Source organism: Conger conger, chromosome 9, assembly GCF_963514075.1.
Source record: "Conger conger chromosome 9, fConCon1.1, whole genome shotgun sequence".
NCBI lineage: Eukaryota > Metazoa > Chordata > Actinopteri > Anguilliformes > Congridae > Conger > Conger conger.
Window position 1 is genome coordinate 45,383,811 of NC_083768.1, and position 12,478 is coordinate 45,396,288.

Below are 12,478 nucleotides of genomic sequence, written 5' to 3' on the forward strand. Positions count from 1 at the left end.
GTCTGGCGTCCATTTTGGATGCTTTCATATTACATTTTACATTTACATTTTAGTCATTTGGCAGACGCTTTTAATCCAAAGCGACTTACAAGTGCATAGGTTCTTTCACAAGTCAAAGCATCACATCCATAACAAGGAAAATACATATGAAGTGCTGTTCTAAACATGTAGTCATCATAAGTGCAATTTTATTTTATTTTTTGGGGGGGGGGGGTTAGACAAGAGGGATAGGGATATCAGAAAGGGGGGCGGGGGAAATCAGGAGGGAGGACTAAGGTAGAGTTTGAAAAGGTGTGTTTTTAGTCTGCGTCGAAATAGGGGGAGGCATTCTGCTGTCCTGACAGTGGTAGGCAAGTCATTCCACCACTGAGGAACCAGAATGGAAAACAGGCGTGAACGTGCAGCCAGGTGCTCATAGAGAGAACCCTAAGGCGACCAGAGCTGGCAGACCGGAGTGGTCTAGCTGGGGAGTAGGGAGTGATCAAGGATTGTATGTAAGGTGGGGCAGTCCCCTTCGCAGCCAGAAATGCCAACACTAGGGCCTCGAATCGGATGCGTGCGGCAATAGGAAGCCAGTGGAGGCCAATGGGAAGCGGGGTGACATGAGCAACAGGGTTATTATAGCAACAAATCAAGCTTGAGGAAGTCTTCAGTTAAATTCATTCAGTCTTCTTCTGCACCGCCTGCTTGTGCCACAGCCACAATCATAACAACATGGTGCCCTATTTTGAGAAGTGGTAGGTAATATCTGTCCTTACATTACAGTTATTAACAGTTATTTTGTTTATCCAAAGCGATAGTTGTTTAGACTAAGCTGGAGCACTCTCCCCTGAAGCAATGTGGGGTTAAGAGCCTTCTTGAAGGGCCCAACAGCTGCACATATCTTATTGCGGCTACACTGGGGCTTCAACCATCCAACCTCCCGGGTCCCAGTCACTCTTATTACAGCAACAAATTAGGCTGTTGGACGTCTTCAGTTAAATTCCATTAAAACTTGGCGAAACAGTTTTGACTTTTCCTCCCGTTGTGTAGTTTGTGAAATGGTAAACCCACAATCTCCTAGCCCTGATGCAATACGGCTGTGGTGTAGCCTTGCCAGACGCACTAAAGAAGCAGTAAGCGAGAAGGCGCGGCGTTTCTAAATCGATAATCTCCTGATAGTATACTTCCTCTCCACCCCCCCACGAGTCTCGTTTCCGAACACCCATTTACCATCGACCGTTTTTTTACGCTTTCGCTGCTTCCACCTGCAAGCCTCTTTCATCTTTGTTTACCCTTTTTAACTATTTATTCCCGACTTCTCAGAGCGCAAGCTGGATTGAAAAGGAGCTTCTGCACACAGTGAAATATTCAGTGTTTAGTCGCCTCCAATAAATTAATCTGCTATTGTACATTTGGACTTTCGTGGAGTTAAATGAATATTGAACATTTTTACTGCGCGCTTGAGCCTGGTTTGGCAAAAAGACAATTGCGTCCATAAATCCTACACCGCATCTGTGAATACGGCCTCTTATTTTATCTTTCCCTGTCCTTCCCTCTCTGTTTCTTGGGCAGATTCGGCCTTGCTTTCTCCCTCCATCTCCGCCTCTCCTCTCTCGCTCAACTGCCGTCCGAGCGCGTATAAATATTTATCTCTCCGCGGCGCCCCCGTGTCACCATGGCAATGCCTGTCCGTCTCTCTAGATGAGGCCTTATCGCTCCCCATGCGCCGGTCTCGTCTCTCGCTCCGGACACCGACGGCATGCTAATGCCGCCTCAACAGCTCTCTTCCCATTGGCCGGCGCGGTTGCGGCACAGCCCCGGCTCTCCTCCCATTGGCCGGTGCTGTCGGGCCGCCTCCTCAGCTCCGCTCCCATTGGCTGGCGTGGTTGCGTGGAGCAGTCAGGGACACCGGAGGGATGACCGGAGCTTTTGTATGTATGAATAGTGAACGGTGGGAGGACATTGCCTCTGCGGCCATTTCGCGTGGATGTGAATCTTTACGAGCCTTGATTATAGCCCTGCTTTACCCATTTGCTCTCTGATGTGTGGGCATACAGTGCAGTCCGTATGACAGTTGGTGCAATTTTTCTTCTTTTGGCCCCTGTAGTCCAGCACACTGGATTTGAAATGAAAGTGCAGACCGTCACCTCTTCATTCGAAGGAATTTACATCCATATCGAGTGATGGGTGTGGGAATCGCATCCTTTTTATACATAGCTCAAAAGTAAACGGACGGTTGGCTTCTCAGCTGCTTGTGGATAGTCAGTTTGCCACTGATGCCACTGCAACTGTTGATTCAGCTGCAGCACCAAGCCTACCCACTGCCACCCATTTGTGTTCCTGCCATCCATCCCACGTGACCGGAGCCATCTTTGGTTGGACTTAATTAATTTGGATTGGACATTATGTCCTATAATTCATCTGTTTATATGTACAACCATTTTTTACAACAAACCGGTGTCAACCGGCCGCAGTCAGAGTTTTTCCTTGCCACTGTTGCCCTAGGCCTACTCTTGGGGGCCGGCTCTCTGTAAAGCTGCTTTGTGACAAAGCACTATACAAATAAAATTGATTGATTGATTGGTTTATTCAATTGCGTCCTGAGTGGTATAAGAAATCTTTCACGTTGGTGTGCGAGTGTGTGTATGAATGGATGAATGAGAGGCATCAATTGTAAAGCACTTTGGATAAAAGCACTATATAAGTGCAGAACATTTACCATTGATTGTTGGCTTTTAATTGTCTTTGGAATCAGATATTGTACCAACTATCGAACTACATATGGACTGCACTGCATGCAACAAGGATGAAAAGTATGAATATCTCTTTTTCTTCCCCTCTTCTTCCTCTCCTCTCCCCCCTCCCCCTCTTCACTAGCCCTGCATACAGTACTGGCCGGAACCCGGGCTACAGCAGTACGGACCCATGCAGGTGGAATTCCTGTCCAGGTCGGCTGACGACGACATCGTCACCCGCCTGTTCCGGGTCAAGAACCTCACCCGGGTAAAGTAACATCAGGGCCGGAGTGCGGTAGCAGAGTGATGTATATCCGGACCACAGGGTTGTGTGTTCAGATCCCATCAGTACAGCGGTGACACTTGTGAGCATGGAATTGAATCTGAGCTGCTTCTGTAAGCGATAGATGCACGGCTGCCATTTTGCACCAGAATGCTCACCGTACACCAGCTGAGGTGGCGCGGGAGATAAGAGTGGCCACTAAATGAACAGAAATGAAGAAAATGTTTTAGTTTCGCGTGTAGGACAACCTGATAAGATATCCAGACTCTGATGATGTTGATCAGGAAGTCATGGCATGCAAAGGACATACAACCAAGTATAAAAATAAATCACAATTTAATCTATGATTATGTTAATTTGTCCAATTATTTTTGAGCCCCTAAAATTGGGGGGGCTATGTATAAAAAGGGAAGTACTTCCTACACCGTTCACCCCATTTAGATGTAAATACCCTCTGTAAATGGGTGTAGATGTAAATGAAAGCTGAAAGTCTGCACTGTAAGCACATATTCATTATTTACTTCCAACTCCAATACCTTGTGGTAGAAAGCTAAAATAACAATAACTTTGTGAATGTATTTATAGACCTGACTATATATTGATAATCATCCTGCCATATTGAACCAGTGAAGCTGCTGCTTTGAGTTAGCTCTTTTCTTTGGCAATCTTTTCTTAAGACAAGAGATAAATGATTCATTTTGTTTCTGTAAACATAAAAATGGTTCTTATCAGGATATAGAGTATGGGCTACTTGGACTAATTGCATAAAAAAATCCTTCATCGACACACTGGATGGCAGCTTGATCGCTCTTCATTCAAAACCTCGAGAGTCGATGGTATATCTTACTTTAAAGTTACCACACTGCTAGGTATAATTTAGGTCATTTATCAGAGTCGAGACATATATTGCTATCCAACCAATATATGCATTCGGGTGATGCTCATTGGTTTAAATGAAGCCTTTAATCACAATATACAGTTAGCTCTTGGTTGAAAAAGTGCTGTTGTTTTCAAACTTATAAAATGCCTGGCAGAACACTTTTCTTTTCATAATGCTGTTGGGAAAAATTGACACCTGCGGTTATTGTAATTTACTTCAATTATATAAAAAACTTTAAATATACATGTCTCCAAAATTGCTATGAGCAAGCCAGCCAGGTTAGCTTGCTGTGTTCAGGTTAGCTAGACCCTGGTTAGCTAGACCTCAACGAGGCTCACAAATCACTGGCCAGTATGAAAATCACACAGTTAATTGGTATGTAAGATTTAACCAAACACGGATTCTTTCCAAGTTTTACTTTCTCCTAACAATTCACTAGGAGCACACACCATACCAGCTATTTTCAGTTTCAGCTGTGCAGCGTTCACTGTGGAAGTCTTTCGGGAGCTGGCAAATGGCAGCAAGCTTCAACTCCTTGCCTCAGTGTGGAGGAGTGTCTCTAGAGGGACAATTGCTGATTCTAAATTCTGGGTTCAAATATTCAATTCAGAAAGATAATAGTAGAATCGTTCCCTATTGAAATGGTTATGCTGTTCATAAGCTGGTCTAGCTGGATATGAGCTGGTCAACCAGCATAGCCAAACTAGTCATAAAGCTGGTCTAGCTGGGTATGAGCTGGTCAACCAGCAAGCCCAAGCTGGTCATAATGCTGGTGTAGCTGGGTATAAGCTTGTCACCCAGCTACCAGCTGTTTCAAAACATAGCTTGAGCTGGTGAAACCTGGTCAAGCCATGTCAAGCTGGGAGCTGGTCTGAACTGGTCAACCCACTAAACCATGTTGAGCTGGGAGCGGGGCTGAACTGGTCAACCCACTAAACCATGTTGAGCTGGGAGCTGGTCTGAACTGGAAAACCCACTAAACCATGTTGAGCTGGGAGCTGGTCTGAACTGGTCAACCCACTAAACCATGTTGAGCTGGGAGCTGGTCTGAACTGGTCAACCCACTAAACTATGTTGAGCTGGGAGCTGGTCTGAACTGGTCAACCCGCTAAACCATGTTAAGCTGGGAGCTGGTCTGAACTGGTCAACCCGCTAAACCATGTTGAGCTGGGAGCTGGTCTGAACTGGTCAACCCGCTAAACCATGTTGAGCTGGGAGCTGGTCTGAACTGGTCAACCCACTAAACCATGTTGAGCTGGAAGCCATTTGTTCAGCAGGGTTGCACCCCCTGACCTGCTTCCCTTGAAATGACAGCTAGGGGTACTTGTGGGATCTGTGTGCCTCTGTGTTGCCTTACTTCAGTGTTACCCAGAGATGCAGTGAGTGGTGGCTTCTTTCCACGAAAAAATCTTCGCTTATAGGTGTGAAAAACAACCTGCGTGCAGCAAATATTTTTATTCCACTTTTTGGTCAAGTGTACTTCCTGCAGACCGCCTTTCCCTTTTCTCCTGCAGGTGTGGGCATTGTGGCTCTGATTGATTGGAACACAAGCCTTCTCTGTGTGATTTCCTCTCCAGTGGCTTTTAGAAACATTTTGTCCTCCTGCGTGATGTGCTCAGAAAGCATGTCAGAAAATTTAAATTGAAGCGCTAATGTGCAGGGAAACCAGCAGAACGCCTACTGAATATGTGTCAAAGGAAGAGAAATAACAACCCCATTACTGTTCATCCTCTGCCCTGTCAGATCTCTGAATACCACAACGCTCTGTGTGTGTTTGCGTACGTGCCTTTGTCTGTGTGTTGGAGTGTGTGGGTGCATTCGTGTGTGCCTGTATTATTGTGTGTGTGTGTGTGTGTGTGTGTGTGTGTGTGTGTGTGTGTGTGTGTGTGTGTGTGTGTGTGTGTAAGCGCATGCATGTATGTGCATATGTGTGTGCGTGCATTTGTGTGTGCGTCTGTGTGCAGGTGAAGTTTTCTGTGTGTGTGCGTGTGTGTAAGCGCATGCAAGTCTGTGCATTTGTGTGTGTGTATTTTTCTATGTGTGGATCTGTGCTTGTGTCTGCATGTGTATGTATTGTTTGTATGTGTGTGTTTGTGTGACTGTACAGTATGTATGTATGTATGTGTGTATGTAACCAGACATAAATTGACCTTTACCCCTCTAACCCTTAACCCCCTCTTCAGTCTCCCCAGCCCAGAGAAAATATATGTGTGAGTTTTAATAACCCACCAGACTCTTTACTTCAGCTTCAATACCCTGTCACAGCATTGTTGAAGGCAGGTGCTTTTGAATATTCATAAAGCAATAAGACAGTAAGAGATCTCTGTTGTTCTAATTAAAATCTCCAGGCATATGTTTAGAATCCATGACATGTTGAAGGCTTGCCTGCTCATGAAAATAAAAATAAGAATTACCAATAAAGGAACTCTTGAAGACAGGAAGGAATGAAGCTCACAGGACTTTCCTGATGATTAACTATCCCTGGTGTTTCTCTCTCCTAGCCTCAGGAAGGCCAGCTTTTGGTGCGCCAGTTCCAGTTCCTGCGCTGGTCGGCCTACCGCGAAGTTCCCGACTCCAGGAAGGCCTTTCTGGGCCTGCTGGCCCATGTGCAGACATGGCAGAGGGAGAGTGGGGAGGGACGCATGGTCGTACACTGCCTGTGAGTGCCCTCAAATACACACACACACAAACACACACACACACACAAATGCATCTCCACAAAACACCATACATACCACATACAGTATCACCAACCAATCCCCTGACACCATCAGCCAATAATAATAATAATAATAATAATAATAATAATAATAATAGCGTCGTGGTTAAGGTACATGACTAGGACCCGCAAGGTTTTTGGTTTGATCCCCGGTGTAGCCACAATAAGATCCACACAGCTGTTGGGCCCTTGAGTAAGGTCCTTAACCCTGCATTGCTCCAGGGGAGGATTGTCTCCTGCTTAGTCTAATTAACTGTACGCCACTCTGGATAAGAGTGTCTGCCAAATGCCATTAATGTAATACAGCACAAAGTGCTTTACGGCAGTAAAAACAAAGACCATAAAAACACACACAATGCCACAAAAGATAACACAATACTACATTAAAATTATAAAAACAAATTACGTTTTAAAAGACAAAATGTAGTCCGAAAAACAGCAGTATAAATATATAAAAATACATTACTTCAATTCAATTTCACAAAGACACCCTACAGAGCAACAGAAGGGAGAAAAGGAAATAGAAGCCCTGAGCCCCCTGATAGCACATCTCCCTCATTTCACATTCATACCTTTAACCAATCTGTTCTTCACACACTAACATCTCTTGTATTCCTCCCCAAACCGAGACTACAGTGAAACCCCGCCATAACGCGGATTTGGTGTACAGCACGATCATTCCTTGGCTCACTTCCTAAACCCGCACACCGTCCCCTCTCTTTCCTCATCTTTTAAACGTGTAATATTAAGGCAGCCATCACTTCCGTTTCACTTGTTTAGTTCCTCCAAAAGTTAAATCATCAACATCTTTCGTAGCTCTGCAAAAGCCGTACAGTATTTGAGGCCTTTTCCTGTCGCCGCGCATCTGCAAATGGAGCAGGCTGAAAGTCTTAACTCTTAACTCCCGTGGAGTATCTTCAGATGTCTACAAAGTCAGGATCAGCCGCGTCGTCACTGCGCGGGGGGAGCCAGAAATTGCCGTGGTGCAAATGAGAGAGGCTGTGAAAGAACAGGCAGTGACGGTTACCGCTACTTTTAGCATGCTAACAAAGTGCCGACAGAGACTGACAGAGTTTTATCTCAGACTGACAGCTGTTCTGCTAAAGCTGACGAGCTGCGACTGAGATGACATCTCAGGGACATCGTTACACGAGTTTTACCGGGGTCTGTTGCTTCTGTGTGAAAGGGGTATGAGTGCGTTTGTGTTCGGCGTTATGTAAACAAGCACAAATACGGCGAGGGCCATAGCGCCCTGGTTTAAATCTGGTAACGGAAAAGCACTGCATTAGGTGAATCTGGCCTGACGTGCATTTCCTAATGATAAAGTTTCTTATAGGCGTGTTGTGTGTCCAGTGGGGTGTGGTCTCACTGCTTTTTCTGCATTTTAAGCTGGTATGCTACTATTAATGGTGAACAAACTGTGGTTTTTAAACACAATTCTGGTTTTATTGTCGGTCATTTCGATGTATTTCAAAGTCACAATGCTCTGCTGCATAATAAAAAATAAAATGATCCTGAAGTAAGCTATGATATGTACTTGCTAGCTGCTTTTTAGGCATTTGAAGTAAAATCGTGATGGACATTTTTGGCTTGAAATAGGTTCAATAATCAGTGTTTTGTTGGTTTTGGCACAATCGACGACGTAGAAAAACAGAATAAAAACACTGATGCTGCATGTTCATATCACACTTGAATACCTACTAATTTGTCTACCGCATTGACGAGTTAGTGAGTGAGTGTGTGAGTGAGTGAGTGTGTGAGTGAGTGAGTGACTGAGTGAGTGAGTGAGTGACTGACTGACTGACTGACTGACTGACTCAGTGTGTGGCTGAGTGACTGAGTGAGTGAGTGACTGACTGACTGACTCAGTGTGTGTGAGTGAGTGAGTGACTGACTGACTGACTGACTCAGTGTGTGACTGAGTGACTGACTGACTGACTGACTCAGTGTGTGTGAGTGAGTGAGTGAGTGAGTGAGTGAGTGAGTGTGTGACTGAGTGACTGAATGAACACACGCACGCACTGAACCTGTGCTCTCTCTTGGCTGCAGAAACGGGGGCGGCCGCAGTGGGACGTTCTGCGCCTGCCTCATGGTGCTGGAGATGCTGAGGCATCAGAAGATGGCGGACGTCTTCTTCGCCGTCAAGACGCTGCGCAACTCCAAGCCCAACATGGTGGAGACCCTGGTACGTAGAGAGGTGTGCGTTTGTGTTGGGTCAAGCTCGAGCACACACCAGTTTCATGCAAGAGACACCAACTGAAACAATTGTTCTGCTGTATTTGGTTTGTAACCGATTGCGAATGGCCATGTTTCCATAGGAACAGTACCGGTTCTGCTACGACCTGGCTCTGGAGTATGTGGAAAGCCTGGAGGAGAGATAGCACCTGCTCCCCGACTCACCCAGACCCGACCAGAACTCTGTGTCCAATCATCCGGCTTTTCCGCTTTGGTGCAATTCCCTTATCTGGATCAACGGGATTTCTGTGATGTCTGGGGCTGCAGCGAGGAAAAAAAAAGAGAAAAAAAAAGAAGCAAGGTCACACTGTTAAACTTTAATGTGCACCCATCGCTGTGTTTTTTTTTTTCTGTGTGCGTGCGTGAGTTTTAACGACCTTGGCTGTTTCGTGCTTACCGTTTCTCCCCCGACCGTGGTGCGGGGTTCAAACGGAATAAGGACCGCCCGCTTCCGGAAGCTTCTGCGTTCACCCGACCTGCGTGGCCCCTGACGGCAGGTCTTGACGGCGGTTTGGGACCGGGACTCTTTGTCTCTAAGTGCCCTCGCCGACTAAGACGATTCTGCGGAGGACACTGAACCGTGACGCCGTGGCGGAATCGGCGGAGGGCCATCGTTACCCGTGTTTGGAACCCGTTTCATGAGTTTTTCCAACTTCTTCACTGGTGCTGTGGATGTGTTCTTTTTAGGCATGGAATGCACTGCATTTTTCTCCCAGGGTTCTCTGGACAACAGTTGTTTTTCACAGTGAACCCATGGGTTCCGCAAGCTCGTAAATAGCGAACCCCGGCCGCACTTTGTTCCCGAGAGGTCCCTCCTCGGCTGCTTCCCGCTTGCTTACTTTATGTACATAACACTTTCCGCTGGTGTCCGTAGGTGTTTGTGTCCTGTGTGTACGGTAAAAGGGAACAGTACAGGTGAATCGCGTGGCTTGTTGAGACGTACAACGATGCAGATCGAAATTGAGACGTTACCATGGAAACAAGGTTGAATTATTTGCTGAATGACTCGTTTTTTTGTTTTTTTTACATTTCTATGTATTCCTTGTTTTTCTGGGTGTTGTGTAGACTCCTATGAAAAGTTATACAAAAAAAAAAAAATGTTGACAATGTTGTAATGCCTTTCGAATAGATTTGAAATTTTTGGAACAGTGTTCTATGCTTTTTCTGATTCTCACAGTGTTGCACTCCTCTCCCCCTTCCCACGACATGGCTGACTCTGCATCACCTATTTGCTACACGGATGTTGCTGGGTGTGTAACTACACAGTAAAATGTTGAGTGTTAAATCACGCCTTACCGAATATATGTGGTCCCTATTGTTAGAGTTGAGTTAACATTGGACGTTTTACAGTGTACGACCAGCTCCATTTCCCCCTCATACCCATGCTAGCCAAGCGACTGCCTACCTCTGCCATGTCCACTGGTGCTAATCTTGTGACTGTGACGCTTTCCCGTGGAAGCCATTTTACCATGTGTAATGGGGTGGGGCTGCTACGCTTTGAACCACAGTGCTAACAACGGTTAGCCTGCTAAACTGATGCCCAGTAGCCCCCAGGCAAGGCAATTACTGATGTTTTTACTGCTTCTCCGGAGGTGACGTCTTATTCTATCTCACAATCGCAAACTGCCATCTCTGATCTTTTCCTCCCTCTGTTTTCCTGCAGTAGCCTCTGTAATGAGGGGAGGTCTACTGTATGTTTTCATCTTAATCCTGCTGAGAAACACAGCTCAAGCTGGGTTTTGAAACAACTGGTAGCTTGTTGACCAGCTTAGACCAACTCCCCACTCAACATGGTTTCTCCAGCTCAAGCTATGTCTTGAAACTGCTGGTAGCTGGTCATTTAGAGCTGGACATAGCTGGATTTGACCACAGCCGCTCACCCCAACAGCATGATAGATATGACTAGCCCATGAAAGTTATCGTAGCCTTATTGCTTCTTCTCATTGACGCTCTCATGCAATGTCCCGCAGCTGACCTCTGCTACACGCCGCGCTTCACCTGTGACCCCCTGCCTACATCACCGTCACCGCATCAAGCACGCTTACACCTGTGGTCCTCACTCCTGGTCCTGGAGAGCCGCTGGGTGTGCTGGTTTTTGCTTTCGCTGTAGTATCGGCAACCAAGGACCCAGGGGAGGGAAGCTAATTGTGTAATTAACTGTTTTAACTGATCAATTAAGTGCTGAGTAACAACAAAAGCCAGCACACGCTGCAGCTCTCCGGGAGCGAGGACCACCGGCTTACGTGGAATGGTGCCGTTCCGATCTGCTGCGGCGCATTTCAGCTGAACCGAATCCGCAAGGACTCGTGGGGCTTTCCTTCGGCCCATAAAGCAGTCCATCTCCCTGCCTTTGAAGACCCACTGCGATCACCTGGAGGGTATATTATGTGTAATGATGGTGCCAGGCTATGCCTTGTAATTCTGCCAGTATGTCTGTATTAGACCATACTGAGAGAGAGAGAGCTGCTGGAGGGTGTCTGTTCTCAAGTGCAAAAAATAAAATAAAATAAAAATCTTATTGTGAACGAAGTGTCTGCTGGGGTGTCTTTCATTTGTTAGTGACTAATTAGTGTTTTGTTTGTGTCTATGCGGTCATTGCGGGGACCTTTTGTTGAATTACATGTATTACATGTCCCTCATTGCAGGAGATATACAGTGAGGTCCGTAAGTATTTGGACAATTGATGCTCCGAACCGTTTGTTTCAGGAAGCCTATTGTTTGGCCAACTTTGTATCTTATTTATCAGCCTCGTAAAGGCTTCCTTGACCGTCATTGTCACAACTCTGGTCCTCTTGTTGAATAACAGACCCCAACGCTCTCTTATACCTGCACTAATGAAGTGAATACGACTAATCATAAACAGCTGAGAGGCCAACTGTCAAATTACTTTTGGTCCAAAAGAACACAAATTGCACCACTGTCCAAATACTTATGGACTGCACTGTAAGTGCCAACTCCCCCAGCTACTCCTTCATTCTGTTTCTCTCTTCCCCCCTTCTCTGCCTTATGCTTTTTATTCCTTTTTATCTCTGTCTCTCTCCACTGTCTTCCTCCCAGCTTCTATCTTTAAGTCTGCTTTCTCACTCTCAGCCATTCTCTCAATCTGTTTTTCCCAGTCTCCCTCTCTCTCCTGCTAGTCTGTTTCCTCCATTAATGCTGTCACCCTTTCTCTCCATCTCCCCCTCTCTCTCTCACTCTCCCTCTCTCTCCCGCTAGTCTGTTTGCTCACTTAATTCTCTCTCACCCTCTCTCTATCTCTCCACTCTCTCTCACTCTCTCTCCCACTAGTCTGTTTCTTCCCTTAATGCTCTCACCCTCTCTCCATCTCCCTCTTTCTCTCATCCTCATTCTCTCACCTTCCCCTCTCTCTCACTCTCCCTCTCTCTCCCGCTAGTCTGTTCCCTCCTTTAATTCTATCACCCTCTCTCTCACTCTCCCTCTCTCTCACCCTCATTCTCTCTCCATCTCCCCCTCTCTCTTATTCTCCCCCTCTCTCCTGCTAGTCTGTTTCTTCCCTTAATGCTCTCACCCCCACCCCCACACCTTGTCAGTGCTGTTCTGTGTGAGATTAAAGGGCTGTGTCTGCCAGCGTGGTGACACATTTCAGGTTTTGACGCCGTTTGCGGTGGAAGTGGCTCTGCAGG

General features: G+C 46.2%; 1 protein-coding gene across 1 annotated transcript in view; it reads left to right on the forward strand.

The window, feature by feature from the left end:
• LOC133136781 (receptor-type tyrosine-protein phosphatase U-like) overlaps positions 1-11,363 on the forward strand; it is a 154,611-nt gene extending 143,248 nt beyond the window's left edge. The window contains exons 28-31 of the mRNA XM_061254504.1: positions 2,860-2,985; positions 6,382-6,539; positions 8,649-8,784; positions 8,918-11,363. Of these exons, the coding sequence (XP_061110488.1) occupies positions 2,860-2,985; positions 6,382-6,539; positions 8,649-8,784; positions 8,918-8,980 (483 nt within the window). The 3' untranslated portion in view covers positions 8,981-11,363. The remainder of the gene's footprint in view (positions 1-2,859; positions 2,986-6,381; positions 6,540-8,648; positions 8,785-8,917) is intronic.
• Positions 11,364-12,478: the final 1,115 nt, after the last annotated feature.